We start from the raw sequence: 15,449 nt of genomic DNA, 5'->3' as shown, positions 1-15,449 counted from the left end.
GGTCCTTTAAATAAGTGTATATTTAGATTCAATCTTGTATGTCGTAATATTTTTGAAAATGTGTTTTAACGTAGAAAGACTCCTGATCCTCGCGGAGAAGGACGAATGGCACGGTGCTGAGGGTGAAGGCTCCTCTGTAGAATGAAAGTGTTGTTACTACACAGTTCCCACGCTGTACCACTGTCGCTGTGGACTGACACACTGCCACACTTTCCCACGCACGCGAGAGCGTCCTAAAAGCGCGCGCGCGCGTCCGCTCACGGGGCACGAGGCGGGCGGTCCGCGGGCTGAGGATCATGTGTAGTCCACGCGCTGAAAGTCTGTTAGAGCGCGCTGCAGAGCAGGAGGAGCTGAGCGAGCGGAGCTGCGTGTTCTCCTCATAGAGCTGCGTCCTCACTACTGCTCCTCTGAGACCGCGCGGACACACCGACGACAACACTCAGCAGCACGGCGGTGTTTTCACTCCTCCTAAATTACTTTGTTTTCGAAGGTGCACGAAGAAGGCAACAAGAAGCTTGAACCAACACATATGAGGATTGGCTGTTGTGACAGTTCTCAGCTGCTCCGCGTTGGAGCGAATAGGCGCGCGCCTGGTTTCTTCTCCTCCACCTGCACTTGTATGAGTCCAAGACTCGGTTAGCTACCGTCGACATGAGAGGTGAGTGCGTGCAGAGTGTTACACTTTCACTCCAGACTCGTGTGTTGCTGAACGTGAAGTCGTGTGTAGTCCGCTGTAATGACGACAGTGGGGAAACAGCGCGGACGTGTAACTGCGCAGCTACTAAACTCTGATGTTTGTGTGACACAGCAACTTGTCCGCGCGTTGTTGAATCTTCAACCGGTCGAAGAGAACTTTAGCCAACAGATGCATTTAAACTGAGCTTACGGTTGTTTGGTGTTAAGTGTTTGTCGGACCTGTGTTTTACTGTGACAGGAGGAATGTGTCGCAGCTGCGGTTGCCTCCCTCCGCCGGTGAGAGACTCTTCTTATGTAAGAGAACGAGGCAGGGAGGGAGCGGAGTGATTCGCAGGCTGTCAAACACGCAAAGTCCGTCGGCAGGGACTTTCTTAAGCCTGGACAAATAGTCCACTCAGTTGCATTTTAAAGCGATTTTCTTTGTATTTACTTAATCCCCTTTTATTTTCAGTGCTTTTGTGTGATCCAAACATTGCATTTGCAGTGTTGCTGTATTTGCAATGTTATTATTTAGTTATTCTTTGCTGCACATGGTGTTTTTGAAGCGTTTTACAGCATCGACAGTTCCGTTTGGTGTTGTCACTGTTACTGTTCATCTGCCAGCGTGTTTTTGTTTTCAGATTTAGCAGTATGGTAGCCAGTGTGTGGGGGGGTGGAGGAGAGAGAGATAGGAGGTGCTCCATTGACCTAATTCTGTCATTGAGGATTACTGCAACTGTGTGTGTGTGTGTGCATGTTGGCGTGGGCATGGTTTGTCATCATTACTGTTTAGACCATGTTGATCATTTAAATCAGTTGTCAGGGGGAGATTATTCCTCTTTAAGATATTGTTGATATTATGAATCTGACTTTAATTCAACTTTTTAGGATGCATGCTACAACAAGATCAAAGTCCTGTGACACAGATGATGACATTTATATATATTTTTAAATCCCTTGGTACATATGTTTACTTAATAGGCCAAATACATTTGTTTTGTGGTGTCGTTATGTCAAAGCCACGCACCGCTGTGACAAGCAGGATATGGGCACAGCAAGCCCACATATAACCATGAAGCACAGCAGGGTTCAGTTGAGCTCAGTTTCCTCTGTCAGCTAAGGTTTCTTACATCAACCAGAGTGTATGTCAGTCCAGCAGTCCAGTCAAGCATGGTTTGTCAATCAAATTCTGTAAAAACTACCACATATTCTACAATGATTGTCCAGTCTTTAACTGAATCCACAGTATAAAGGGGGAATTATAAAAAAGGGTCGTATGTGTAGGTAACAAGCACCAAAAAGATTCAAGACATCTTTCCACCTGATGGATTAGAATTAACTATGCTGTCAAGCTTGTTTATCTCTGAGGTATTCTTGTAAACTGTTGCACAAACAGGTTCAGCCAGCATGATGTAACACAGTCAAATGAGTGAACTTCAATGGGGCACTCTCAGTTTTATTCCTCAGAGGCCTGCGTGGCGTGCAGACCTGAAGCAGTGTGTTGGAGCTCAGTTAGCCCAGGATGAAAGTCACAGTAGCCGTAAAGAGGAAAGGGCCGATCTCTGCTCTCCCAGGACCCCGCTGTGCTGAGCTCAGGCTCAAAGCCACTATCTGTTGAGTGTGCAGCCTTGGGGAAGTTCACAGCGAGCTATAGTATGTGTCAAGGTGCCCTTTCTCTCTGGCAACTGCGTGCTAAGATTGCACTCCTCTTATCTGAAGCTTTAACTCTTCACCCAGCTTCCTTGTTAGTGTGAAAGCACAATGTCAAAATGTTGGCATTACATTTCATTTTACATGTACACAGCGATTGCTTGAAAAATGTTTAGCTATGCAACAGTCATTGTTTAGGCTTAGCGGTTGCTGAAAGTCATTTTGATTGGTCATATCTATTTTTGCAAGCATGCCAAAAGATAAGCGATATTGAAATAAAAGTAAAGAGATTCTTTGTCAAGGCAACGGTGATTGCTGCAGCATGGCCCTAAATCAGTTTCTGCGGTTTGCATGAAGAAAATCGTATTCTGAGAACTGAATTCCTTAGTCTGGTTTTTCATGTGTTGCAGAGGCCTGCTGGGGTTTTGCTTCGGGGCTGCACGATCAGTGTGATAGAGCAAATTGACTTTATCTTTTCTAATCAATGGGGAGGGATTACACACACACGCTGAGTATGAAGCCATGTTTTCTTAAAAGCCACAGTTCTGTTGTTCAGCATGTAAATATTAATTATGGGGAAAGTGTGTAGAAACTTAACTTGAAAGATGAGATAATGAAGAGTTTCCACAATCAAGTTTAAGATGCTTGTTTTTCAACACTGTTATGATCCATAATCACAAAGAAAACAAAGAGAGGGGATTATGTAAAGTGAAAATAACAAAAAAGAGATATTTATCTTCACCTATTGTATACTTCTACCCCATATTTAGGATGTTTGTAGATACAAATACAAAGACTGGGTGAGTCTGTGATACACACAGATCAGGGAGTAAAGAAGAATCATTACTTTCCACATATAGTTCAGCTATATAGAAAACAGGTGGTAGTTGAGGCCCTGTGCATTGGGAGATATGTGGAAAGAGAAAATGATAGACATACAACATAACTGTGTAAATAAAAAAATAACTGCCAACTGTACAAAATGTTATAGCGTGTTGCACAATATACCATATACGTCATTCCCAGAAGCCCCAGAAATGTATGTTAAGTATACAGTATGTTAGGTAAATTTAAAGAGAAAGGTAAATAGGACCTTCGACTCTGTTTGATTAGCTGGGATGAGAGGGCAAAGTCTTCCTGCCTGAGGGTTTACAGCAGGAAATTGCTGACACCAGTCAGTCAATAGTAACCTATCATGTAAAGAAAACATTTTTTGCCCCTAAAATTTATGATAGCATGTATTCACCACACTTCGGCACAGCTCCAACATAATAAAACTCATGTAAAGCTACAGAGTTTTTGTTCTGTCATATATATTATATTCAGGGATATTGCTTAAACTGCGACTTAATACTCACTTACTCTGTAAAGTGGCCTTGGGTACCTTGAATGGAACTATATAAATCCAAGTTATTATTATTATCAACCCAAGTTCAGTTATACAATTGCAATAGTTTTTGTCTAAAATGTAGAGATTTTTGTGTTTAGACATGACACCTACATTAAATGCTTCTTTTACTGTTGCCAGGAATTAAACAAACAGGAAGTAGATTCCAGTCTCAATATACTCTGATAACAATAAGGGAGTGGTTACTCAGACTTATTTTCCAACACAACAACCGAAACAATGAACAGTCACAGCTGACAGTATCAGTGTAATAGCTGCTGTCTCTTCACTGTGATTTACACAAAACTTCAATGCTGGGATTTGTGCAGCATTTATTTTCTAATAGACCAGAAAGGCAGCATAATCTCTGAGTTGCCACCTTCAACAGAGTAAAAATAGATTTATGGTCTGGCACTAACACAGCTGAAATTTCACTCAAATACTTGACATGCTGCAACAAGTTGAGAGCTACTATTAGCAACGACCAGCTCCACCTGCTGCAGCTCACTGTACGAGATGTTCTTGAAAATAGTTCCAGATGTTGGGCAAGCTGTAAAATCTCCAGTGGCATAGATTGACCTTGCCAGTTTCAACTGGTCATCCATCTTACAGTAATCAAACCTTGCATTGTTTTCCTTTCAAAGCAAAAGGAGGCCTCCACCCTCCGCCCTGCTTTTGAGTCAGACTAGGTTCCACCCTAAAAACCTGCAAGAAACCAGATTGTGTTCCTTGTGAGGCTGCCACCACTGGTGCCCCCCCTGTTCGCTAAATGGGAAACTGTGTCAGTGGAGCAGTTCCTGCTCCCTGGGCCTTGACTGTGCTGCTCAGCTGACTGGCAGGTGAGGCAGCAAGTCATGGACAAAGCTGCTCGCTCAGCAGCCAATGGGAGCACGGCAGGCCAAGTGAGGACGTCACACCGTTGCTAGGGCAACCACCTTTGAATGAGTGTGTTCATGGAATGCGGCCAGACAGCAGTTATATAACAGGCCGAAGGGCGGGGGGAGAGGCTGAGGCTCTGGACGGGGAGCGATAAAGGGAGCAATGGAGAGAGGGATTTTTTTTTCCATTGCCCTTTATTTATTTATATCCCTCAGTTGCATTTCATTGACCGGCAGGAATTCTAGCCAAGCGAGACGTTCAAATATGTCTTTGACAAGGCATGATGTTGACAGATTTTTTTCCCCCCCGTCATGATTTTCAGGGCAATGTCGGCCACTAACCTTTTTTGTTTTGCCTCAGCGTGTGACGCACATCTCTCCCCACGCACAGTGACTCATGTGATTGGTTGGTTGTGAGTAATTTATAAAAGAGCCTTTAGAAAACAGCAATTTCAGAAGAGCTGTGAAGGCCGGTTAAATCCTTTGCTGCGATTTACAGGTTACCTAATACCCTGTGTGATCCAACAAAAGTGGTTTAGGGATTGTTGGGCACATCCTGCAGCCCAAGCCAAATCAAAATCTTGCTCACAGTTGACACGGTGGGCTGCAGTTGTTTTGTGGGTTAGGTTTGCAGGGCTCCAAGGGTTCAGCAAGGCAGTGCGTCTTTGTTAACCTGCACACATTTTGTTCGTTGAGGAGGAGTGGCAGAGCGAGAGAGAGCCACGAAACTTTATAACCCTGGGCCTCAGCTAATGCAATTGACCTGCTATTCTGGGCTTGAGGAGGCCCAGCTACTTAGATAAACAACATAATGAAAAGAACATGGTGTTCCAGGGTAAGAAGGCTCAGGCTTCAACAATGAACACAAGGTATATAATGTATACCCTCGTCTCCTTTGAGTTATTGACACTTCCTCATAATACGTTGTAGCATTATAGGCCTAAAGAGCAAATGTTGAATGTTTCTGCTACAAAAGTGTCTCTTAATCACAACGGACAATATGCAAATTATGTTGTCAAATATTTGTGGGCTTGGTTGTTTGTAAATGTTCCCTCCTGGATATTTATTGCATAACAATGGCAAAATATTAGTTCTCCACACATGCTGCATATCATTCATTGCATGGAAGCGACTATTTGTCATTATTATTATCAATGAATCTGCAGATTTTCTCCATTAAACTTTTTTTTTTGGCAGGCACAGTTTTCAAGAACCAAAATTAATGTCTTTAAATGTTTTATTTGATGGACAGTTAAAAATGCAAAAATATTGAATACGATATACTATTCCGCTGGAGAAGCTGGAACTGACATTTTTCGGCATGTCTGAAAAATTACTCAAAGGATTGATTAATTTTTCATTATAATTGCATGAGTTTTTGTCTGATTTATTGGAGTTTACTACTATTTTCAGGTCTAGACCAATGTGCCAAGTGAAAGAAATAATACTTTCATTATAGAACGACAGCAATCAGTGGTCATGTATCTTTCAATACAAATCTATCTTTTTATGTTTTGAGATGTCTAATTTCTCGATATCTATTAATATCTATTGAGTATTTTACAGATTTGTGTCCTTTATCTTTCTCTACAGCTCAAATAGAGGTCATTCCCTGCAAAATCTGTGGGGACAAATCATCAGGGATTCACTATGGTGTCATTACCTGTGAAGGCTGCAAGGTGAGTTATGAAATCATCTCCATAATATGCAGAGAGTCACAATAAAACTGCCAGAGACTTTTGTTTATGATCTATAACCTGTGATCTCTTTGTCTGTAGGGTTTCTTCAGACGTAGCCAGCAGAACAATGCTATGTACTCCTGCTCACGTCAGAGAAACTGTCTCATTGACCGGACCAACCGTAACCGCTGTCAGCACTGCAGGTTGCAGAAGTGTCTTGCTCTGGGCATGAGCCGTGATGGTGAGTTCAGCCGCTCGATCTATATTTAATTAACTAAGAGTTTCCACCACCCCCGTTTTGCTTTTCACAATGAATGAGTTATGTAATCCTCATTTCACTACGACTATACCTTCTTGAATGATTCATTTATGTCTTCACGCTCTCGTCGCAGCCGTGAAGTTTGGTCGAATGTCCAAAAAACAGCGTGACAGCCTGTATGCAGAGGTCCAGAAGCACCAGCAGTCCCAGGAGTGTGCAGGCAGCGGCGCCCGCGAGGAGAATGGCGACATGGCCGACCTCAACTGCCCCTACAGAAGAGGCTCCAGCACTGCTCTCAGTGATCTGGACGACATCAACACGCTGCAAGGAGACCTACTTTTTGACCTGCCATTGACCCCAAAGGATGGATGCAGCGACTACTATAACCTGGACATGCTGGGTGGCAGTGCAGGCAGCAGTTCATCCTCTCAGAGTTCACCAGAACAGACCAATTTTGACTTTGTAGATGGCAACCTCGGCATTAAGCATGAATACCAGCTGTTGCATGACTCTGGACTCTTCTCACACGCTATCCTCAACCCGCTGCCCGGGGGCTGCTCCCTGCTTGAGATTGGTCAGTAATAAATCCAGAAAATCTTGAACCATTCAATCAATTTTAACAATAACCATTAGGGTGAAAAGACACAAATATGCAACATACAGCAATTAAAGTGTGTTGTATGTCATTAAAGAGATATTTCCCCCTATTCAGAGCGTATAACTCAGAGTGTGGTCAAGTCCCATATCGAGACAAGCCAGTACAGCACAGAGGAGCTGAAGAGAATGGCGTGGACCTTGTATAACCCAGAAGAGACACGCTCATATCAGACCAAGGTATGTGGAACATGTTAATATTCACTTGCAAGAGTTTGACAGCTGAATCTATACAAACACATATCAATAATAGATATTTTCAACTACCTGAACATTTGAAATGAGTGTGTGACCGTGCCCTTAATCTAATAATTGTAGCAATCACTTTTAAAAATATTTCACATCACTGCATCATCTTGTTTTTTTGTACAATGTAGAGAGATGAATGTTTGCAGTTTTTAACCTTGTGTAAAAATCAACAGTAAAAACATTGAGAAAAAAGTTTCTAAAAACAAATAAAAGTGCTCCCTTGTTTTTGCAAAAGTACCTTTCTAACAGTGAGGTTGGTAAATCCAAACTTTTTTTTAACACAGTTCCTACTGTGTTTTCACATCTCACTAGTTAAGGAAGCCAAAGCACAAGTTGAGATGCAGAAAAAAAGAGACAAATAGCTTGTAGGTCAAGATATCTTTAGTAGAAAGCAGAGCATTAAACACAACCAGACATTCCTTGATGTCTAAACATGGATGGAGTTAATAAACAACTGTGTAATACAACTTGTCTGATGCCCCTCAGGTGTTGCAGTTCTAATAAAGTACTCCCTTTGTCTCACTCTCTTTCAGTCAGCTGAGGTGATGTGGCAACAATGTGCCATTCACATCACCAATGCAATCCAGTACGTTGTGGAGTTTGCCAAGCGCATCTCTGGCTTCATGGACCTGTGTCAGAACGATCAGATTATCCTCCTCAAAGCAGGTCAGAGCATGAAACCAGTGTACACACTCCCCACAATTTAAAATCAGTTTTGGTTATTGTGTTTAGTCACATAACAGTCGGGGGCTGTTTCTGCAACAGATGAGCCTCCACCAAGACAAGCTACCCTGCTGTGTGCATGTTTATTAGTTTGCAAACTTTAAGCTGTGACTAAGATGGCTGTTGTCATATGAACAGTTTATTACCCTCAGGTGGTAGCTGACTTCACAGATTTTGAATATCACATGGATGTGGACTGACTTGTTCTGTTTTTGTAGAAACTCTGACCTTGTTTTAATCACACAAGATTTACTATTATCATGAAGTAAGGTGCGGTACTTTCCTTTCCTCATTTTTACGAAGATGAAATACCCACGGAACATAAATGCAAATGTTTTCTTCACTTGATTAGACTAATTGCTTCTATTATGTAAAAGACTAGAAAAGTCTCCACACCCATACATGATCTGTCAAACCTTCTGAACACCTGAAGGGTGGAGGAAGATGGTAGAGTTTTTTGTCGACACTAGCAATCAACACAGAAACACATTCCTGCAATTATGACCACACATTAACATGTCAGGATCAGCAATTAAAATCTCTGTACATGCACGAACATCTTCAGGTATGAACTAGTGGCTAAATGCAATGTGTTGCTTGATTACATCAATTACATCCATAGTTTTACAGGTGACAATTCACTTGTTAATCACAGGTTTTGCAAGGAATTATCTTGACAATTATCTTGTCAAAGAAGAATGTAGAACTGGTAGAATTAGACGAAGAAATATAGTTCTCCCTCCTGACAAGTGTAAATGTCAGTCAAAGTGTCTGTGTTATATAGATTTGACTGTTTCTTTTGAATTATAATAAATATTCTACTTGCTATAATATAAAGTAGATTTCCGTTAGAAAAGAGTAACATTATATTTTACTGTTTCATCACATTTATCCGTAGTGAACTTGTCTCATACATAAGAAAACATCGGTTTTCAAGTGCGTAGGCTCTTTTTCTTTAAGTCTCAGCCCAGAAACGATTTCAATGTGAATATGCCTTTTTAGCTTTTTTCTTAATTTATCTTTCTTTCTTTCTTGTGTGTGAACAGGCTGCATGGATGTTCTTCTGATCCGCATGTGTCGGGCCTACAACCCCATCAATAACACATTGCTCTTCGATGGAAAGTTTGCTACTCCTCAGTTTTTCAAAGCTCTCGGTGAGTCTCTATCTTTCTCTCATGGGGAACAAATGTATGAACATAATAAAAAAAAAATAACAGGAGATTTTTTTTGTCCCTTTAATTTGCGTCAGGCTCATTAAGATCATGTCTTGATGATCTTGTTTGTCCTCCTTCTTCTTCCTAGGCTGTGATGACCTCGTGAATGCAGTTTTTGACTTTGCCAAAAGCCTGAGCCGCATACAGATGTCTGAGGAGGATATGGCTCTCTTCAGTGCTGCTGTGTTGCTTTCACCAGGTATTTCTCAACTAAATAGATTTATCTTTACCTGCGATATTCACATATTAAGTTCTATAATGATATTGCAAAGAGCTACATTATTTTTCACACTTAAACTAAATTGATGGAAATAAACCTGCGGAGGTCACATATTTGTCGTATTAATAGGTCACACCACTTAAATTTTGCATTATGTCACGGTAGCACTCAACATACTTCAATCAGTGATGCCGTGCAAATAATTTGGATTACTGCCGACCCTGTCAAGTCAAAATTCCCAGCGGCTGCTTCAAAGAAAATTAAGTAGCATCAGAATATTGGTGTCTCTATGTTTGTATCCTGCTCCTAGATATTTGTACAATATAAAACTTACCACATTTAGTTTCATACCGGTGACATAACAACACTAATGACGTCATCTTGTCCTTATTTTTTCCTCCAGACCGACCCTGGCTTACAGATGTCCTGAAGATACAGAAGTTGCAGGACAAAGTCTACGTGGCTCTGCAGCGCTGTTTACAAAAACAGGGAGCATCAGAAGAGAAGCTAGCGAAGGTACAGAACCCGTTGTACCACTGTGCCACTTTGCTGAAAATAATTGCCTGGTTGATTTTGTTAACCCACAGTGTCAAGTAATTAATTGCCATTTTTTACTTCTCTTCTGTCTAATCTAGATGGTGTCCAAGCTCCCCATAATGAAGTCAATTTGCAACCTCCACATCGACAAACTGCAGTTTTTCCGCCTAGTGCACCCTGAGACAGCATACACGTTTCCTCCTCTGTACAGGGAGGTGTTTGGCAGTGAAATCACCTTCCCAGACTCTACGGAGGGTTAGAGCTGTTCAGCTTCGTAGCTTGATTCAAATAGAAACACTGAGGTTTAGGGAGGGGGGAGATTTAAAAAATGTGGCAACCAGCTGAGACAAAATCAAACCAGCAGCTCAATGACAATCCGGCACGCTACACTTGAGGACACACTCCTCTCACCTCTTAACTGGAGTAGCTTACACTGCCCAGCAAGCCAGTCCCTTCAGTTTCGACGCAACACTACAGGAACTGCCGCTGGCTACTCAGTGCATGTTACCTCTTTTTTAGGGAGTTAAAGGAAATAATTAAATAGTAGCCTATAATTTGTATTCTCAAAACTATTTTTCTATCTAGGAGACCTTAAACCTCTTGTCAAGTTGAATTCCTTTGTAATATAAATTTGACTTCTATTCTCACAGTTCTTGTAAGCTATTTTTGAATGTACCCCCTGTCCCCTTTACCGCTCAGCACAGCCCTAGGCTTGACGTAGAATGTACATACTTAAAATCCTCACCCTATTTGTGGGAGTTTTGCAGTAACAATGCTTGTTTCAGTCGTCAGTCTCTATTACAGTCAGTCTTTATTACTTCATTCAATATTTTTTCGGTAGTGCCCATATTTTTGCAGTTTTGTAACGTATAAACAAACTGTTTAAAGGGACCATGATCAAACTCATAGCGTTTTTTTAACTGTGTGAATTGCGGGCAAACCTCTAGTGTCTGCCGCCATGCACCTACAAACGCTTGCACACAGAGCGCAAAAAAGAGCACTTATGATGATCTTTGTTGGTATTTCTACGAGCACACCCTTCAGACACTGATGTGAGCTCTTTATTTTTTTAATGCAATCAATGACCTCAGTCCTTATACCTTTTCCCTTTGAAAATGCCACTTAGAGAATGAGAGCGAAAGAAAAGCAGAGGTATTGTCAAAGTATTTTCAGATGTTCCAGTTTTTATATATATATATATATATATATGTATATGTATAAACACTAATATAATCATGTAAGATAAGAGCAGTGGTGATTTCACCCAGAGGACAGGAGAATGTGCTTGTGCTCAGGTCTCTCAAACAGATACTGCCTGCCCTTACATTGGGGTTCTGGGGATGGAACGATTGTTGTCACTGAGAAGAAAATCTAGTATTATGGATAATTAAAGCACTTATGAGTCCATGGTAGAATCCTGAATGAACTCTTGGGGCAAAATTCTTTCGTGTTCAAAGCTGTTCAAATAAGGTGCTGGGCAGCCAACCACTGCGGGGCTGTGGAGTTGTCGCAGCTCAGCCCCTCTCCGCAGAGGAATGGTCGCCAAAACTTCTCGATACCAGCAGGGTAAAAAAAGAATGTGGGAGTGCTGGGGGAAAAAAGGGTTTGATGTTGCAATGTGATGGTTACATTCACCTACACGGTTGAATAAGGGGCAAAGAATAGAGAGTGGGCTGTCGGGTGTTATTTTAAGCTCCTTGGACGAGAGTGAGAGGGGATTTACTGTCTGTCTCACTCTCAACTCTCACTGCTGCTGGGTCGGGCAGATTGTGCTGCTGCAGGCGGCCGAGATTTTCTGATTGGAGAAATAAATCCTCTACTCCTTATTCCCTACTCCCTGACTACCTCACCCTTTTAAAACACTACACGGCACAGGAAAGTGTTGACAGAGTCATCAACTACCCCCCTGAGTTAGTACCTCTGCATTCGTACTAGAGAGCTTCTTTAAAAATTAACATTTAGTGGTGAATTTTGAAGGCCAGTGATGACTAAATGATCATAAAATATGTAATTCTGCTTTTAAAAACTGGACAGAAGACAAAGTCAGACTAAAACGCTGGATCTATTTACACCGCTGACAATTTCTGTAATTTTAGAGCAGTTCAAATCTTTAAATCCAGGAAACACGTAGATACAGAAGTGACGTCTCTGGATGAGGGTGTGTACAGATGAGACGTCTGGTGGACACATTATGTTTTGTAAAACTACATTGTACTGCCAGAGTACTAAAGACACTATGAGAAAAGAATTGATTTAATCTGAGAAAATCCACTTTTAAGACAATCACCGTGACCGATGTTGGATGTTTAGCTTTATTTAATATTTCTGCCAGGTTTGCTTTGCACTGCTGGGACAGTGCTTTTCACCACACATCAAGTTATCTCACAGAGCATGAAGGGGTATTCATCTTTATTTTTTACTGGGTACATAAGACAGTGGCATGGTGGGATTGTGCAATAATGTCTTTCCCATTGTTCTAAGTGTGATGGGGCGTTGTTTCCATGTATGACGGTTAATATTTTCATAAGCACTCCAGCACAGTCAACCTCACAGAATTTAGAGTATAACGTACCAAATACACAGCCAGCTTCTTTGCAGGTCTAGATGACACTCAACAGTGTGACAAAGTGCAATACTTTGTGTTAAGTCAGAAAATGTTAGATATGCTGATTTCTAAAGACTCAGTGTACTTAATAGTTATTTTTTCTGCAGGCCTAAGATCTGTCCAGGGGGCAGTAATGAAAATCTGCAATACATTTGCGTTTTAGATTTACTCAGGGAGATAGCTGGGCTCTCTGTCCTAAAGTGTCTGCTGTTCGTCTATAGCAAGACACCTCGCACCAACATAGAAGACCTTAAAACCTTGATCACTGTGTACAGTACCTGTTCTTGTGAATGTTTTATTACAGAAGTATCAAAGATGTTACCCCTGTCTAATATCATTATTGCAAAACTTTTTTTTGAGTCATAGATGAAATAGGATATTAAGAAAAGTAAATATAAAAGATGGATTATAATCTCTGAATTTTGTGTTGGTTTTGTTGTGATATTTTTTGTTTCTTAATTGTATCCTTGTATGTACTGCTTGTTTTGTTTTATTTTTGTTCCTCATCATTTTAGTGTCCTTGTCTTGGAGAGATGTAATTCTATTTTTTTAAAGATGTCTCTCTAAAAAATGTTCTTTTGACATGATCCTTCTGTTTGTTATTTTCACTCTATGTTAAGATTATTATTATTAAATCAATATAGATTTTAATAAGAAATAATTTATATGTCATGGATATAAAGCCCAAGAGGTTTTAACACAGTTGCGTGTTATTGCACAATGGTGATTCAATATGTGGATTTAAGAATGTAATAAAAGTCTTTTTACAATTAACAGAAAATGTTCTGGTTTTTAAAACTAAAATATATACATATATGGCAGTTTTGCTCATTGATATATACCTTGCATAAAAGTAGGAGCTGCCTGTATGGCAAAAATGTAGTCAATTACTTTTATACAGTATATGATATAATAGCCACTGTTCTCAAGCTGGAGTTCATAAACGCCACTGGCTAAAATAATTGACTTACAGTCAATGGGAGACTGAGAAACAATCTGATCAGATTTGACCTTCCACAACCTTTACAGTAGTTCTCAGCAACCACTGCATCACGTCACTTAGTTGTTCTAGTTTTAGGTTGCCGTAAAACTGCTGCCATTACAGCACACCTTTGTTATGCTGTCAATCTCATGAATGTTTATCTTAAACCCTCATTAAACAAATCCAAATTTTATCTGGATGATAAGATACTGTTACAGTAGAGAAACAAGACGGGACCGTTTGGTGTGTACAAAACAAAATCAGATTACCATCCAGATGAGGCTTGCAAACCATCCTGGGCCTTCACAACTGAAGGGACCCCAAAATGCTCCAGGCTTAGTGGACTTCAAATACTTTGTGCTGATTTAATTGAATGCTTGAGCATTTGAACCACTAAAACTCAGTATGACGCTGAAACTGATATGATAAGGGTGTTTTTAAATGAACTGCCGAGGAGGTTATGTTTTCATTCCTGTTTGTCTGTCTGTCAGCAGGATTCCTCAAACACTATTGTACAGATTGTATAGAAACTTTCCGAAGGGTGGGGTAGGGGCCAAGAAAGAACCCATTAAATATAAAGGCAGATCGACACAAAGTGCTGCTACACTTCTCATACACATTGTGAGATTTGTTGATATTTTTGACATTCTGACCAATTTCCAAGGGAATTGGTTGAGTTCCCAAGTCTGCGGCCCCTTTGCTTTGGGAGTCAGGGGTTTATAAACTTGGGCCTGTGAACATGTGGCCAGCAGCAGACAGACGGGTGTATTACCTGCTCCATCCAGCAGGGAGTGGCATTTTTAGTTTTGTCGGTTTTGCTTCTGTGGCGTGTTAGGAACGTCGTCATGACACCCACTCGCCCATGGTGAATCCTGCAGAGGATCTCCTGCTGTGTTCTTTAACAGGAGGCCAGCAGATACAACTCAGCAGAAAGGAGGTTATCAATCTGACTTTTGTGCTGACACATAAAGCCCCTCTGGAGTTCAGTGCATGTCTGAAAGCATTTTAGTTATTCAGTTAGATCGATAGATAGATAGATAGATAGATAGATAGATAGATAGATAGATAGATAGATAGATAGATCGATAGATGGATGGATGGATGGATGGATAGATAGATAAATGTAAGGAAATTCAAGCATCCAGTTGCAGTAACATACATTGAACATACATTAGAATGAACTTCTACATTAGAGTTAACTTATAATACAGTAACCATACGTTGAATAGTAACCATACGTTGATAGAATTAATTGATCGATAGACTTTATGGATCACAATTTGGGAAATGATTGTGTAACAGCAGAATGTCAAGGGCATTGCACTTAGAGCGAAGTAGCAATAAAAACAGATACGAAGAATTAAAATATCTCAAAATAGAATGAAATAAACATAACATACTCGTACATACTCCCTAAGTGAATGAAACACAATAAAGTACTAGAATACACAGCAAAGTAGTAATTTTATGTTTTGCGACAGCGTCAGGTCAATTTGAAGCACCACAAGAAGCATTGTTGACATATTTTGTGAACTGGCTCATATTGATATCCTTTGCATGCTTCAACCACCTCCGGGGGTTGGTGGGGGTCCCAGGTCTGAGGCCCCTTTACTGTGGGGGTCCCAGGTCTGAGGCCCCTTTACTGTGGGGGTCCCAGGTCTGAGGCCCCTTTACTGTGGGGGACAGAGGTTGATGAGCTTGTAAACATCTGTTCTGTGAGACTGTGGGGGACAGAGG

The 15,449-nt window shown here is 40.9% G+C and overlaps 1 protein-coding gene across 1 annotated transcript; it reads left to right on the top strand.

Moving 5' to 3' along the window:
* Positions 1 to 307: 307 nt before the first annotated feature.
* rorca (RAR-related orphan receptor C a) lies at positions 308 to 13,511 on the top strand. The gene is made up of 10 exons (XM_020080953.2): positions 308 to 658; positions 6,184 to 6,269; positions 6,369 to 6,510; positions 6,662 to 7,102; positions 7,241 to 7,362; positions 7,965 to 8,097; positions 9,201 to 9,308; positions 9,457 to 9,567; positions 9,992 to 10,104; positions 10,224 to 13,511. Exons 1-10 carry the CDS (start codon positions 652 to 654, stop codon positions 10,383 to 10,385), a joined length of 1,425 nt encoding a protein of 474 aa, XP_019936512.1. The 5' UTR covers positions 308 to 651; the 3' UTR covers positions 10,386 to 13,511.
* Positions 13,512 to 15,449: the final 1,938 nt, after the last annotated feature.

Source organism: Paralichthys olivaceus, chromosome 3 (assembly GCF_024713975.1).
Source record: "Paralichthys olivaceus isolate ysfri-2021 chromosome 3, ASM2471397v2, whole genome shotgun sequence".
In the NCBI taxonomy this organism is placed as follows: Eukaryota; Metazoa; Chordata; class Actinopteri; order Pleuronectiformes; family Paralichthyidae; genus Paralichthys; species Paralichthys olivaceus.
This window is presented reverse-complemented; position numbering and strand designations above follow the sequence as displayed.

Coding starts and splice junctions, on each gene's coding strand:
- rorca (XM_020080953.2), top strand. Junction 6,511..6,661: donor TCTGGGCATGAGCCGTGATG/GTGAGTTCAGCC, acceptor CTCTCGTCGCAG/CCGTGAAGTTTGGTCGAATG. Junction 10,105..10,223: donor CAGAAGAGAAGCTAGCGAAG/GTACAGAACCCG, acceptor TGTCTAATCTAG/ATGGTGTCCAAGCTCCCCAT.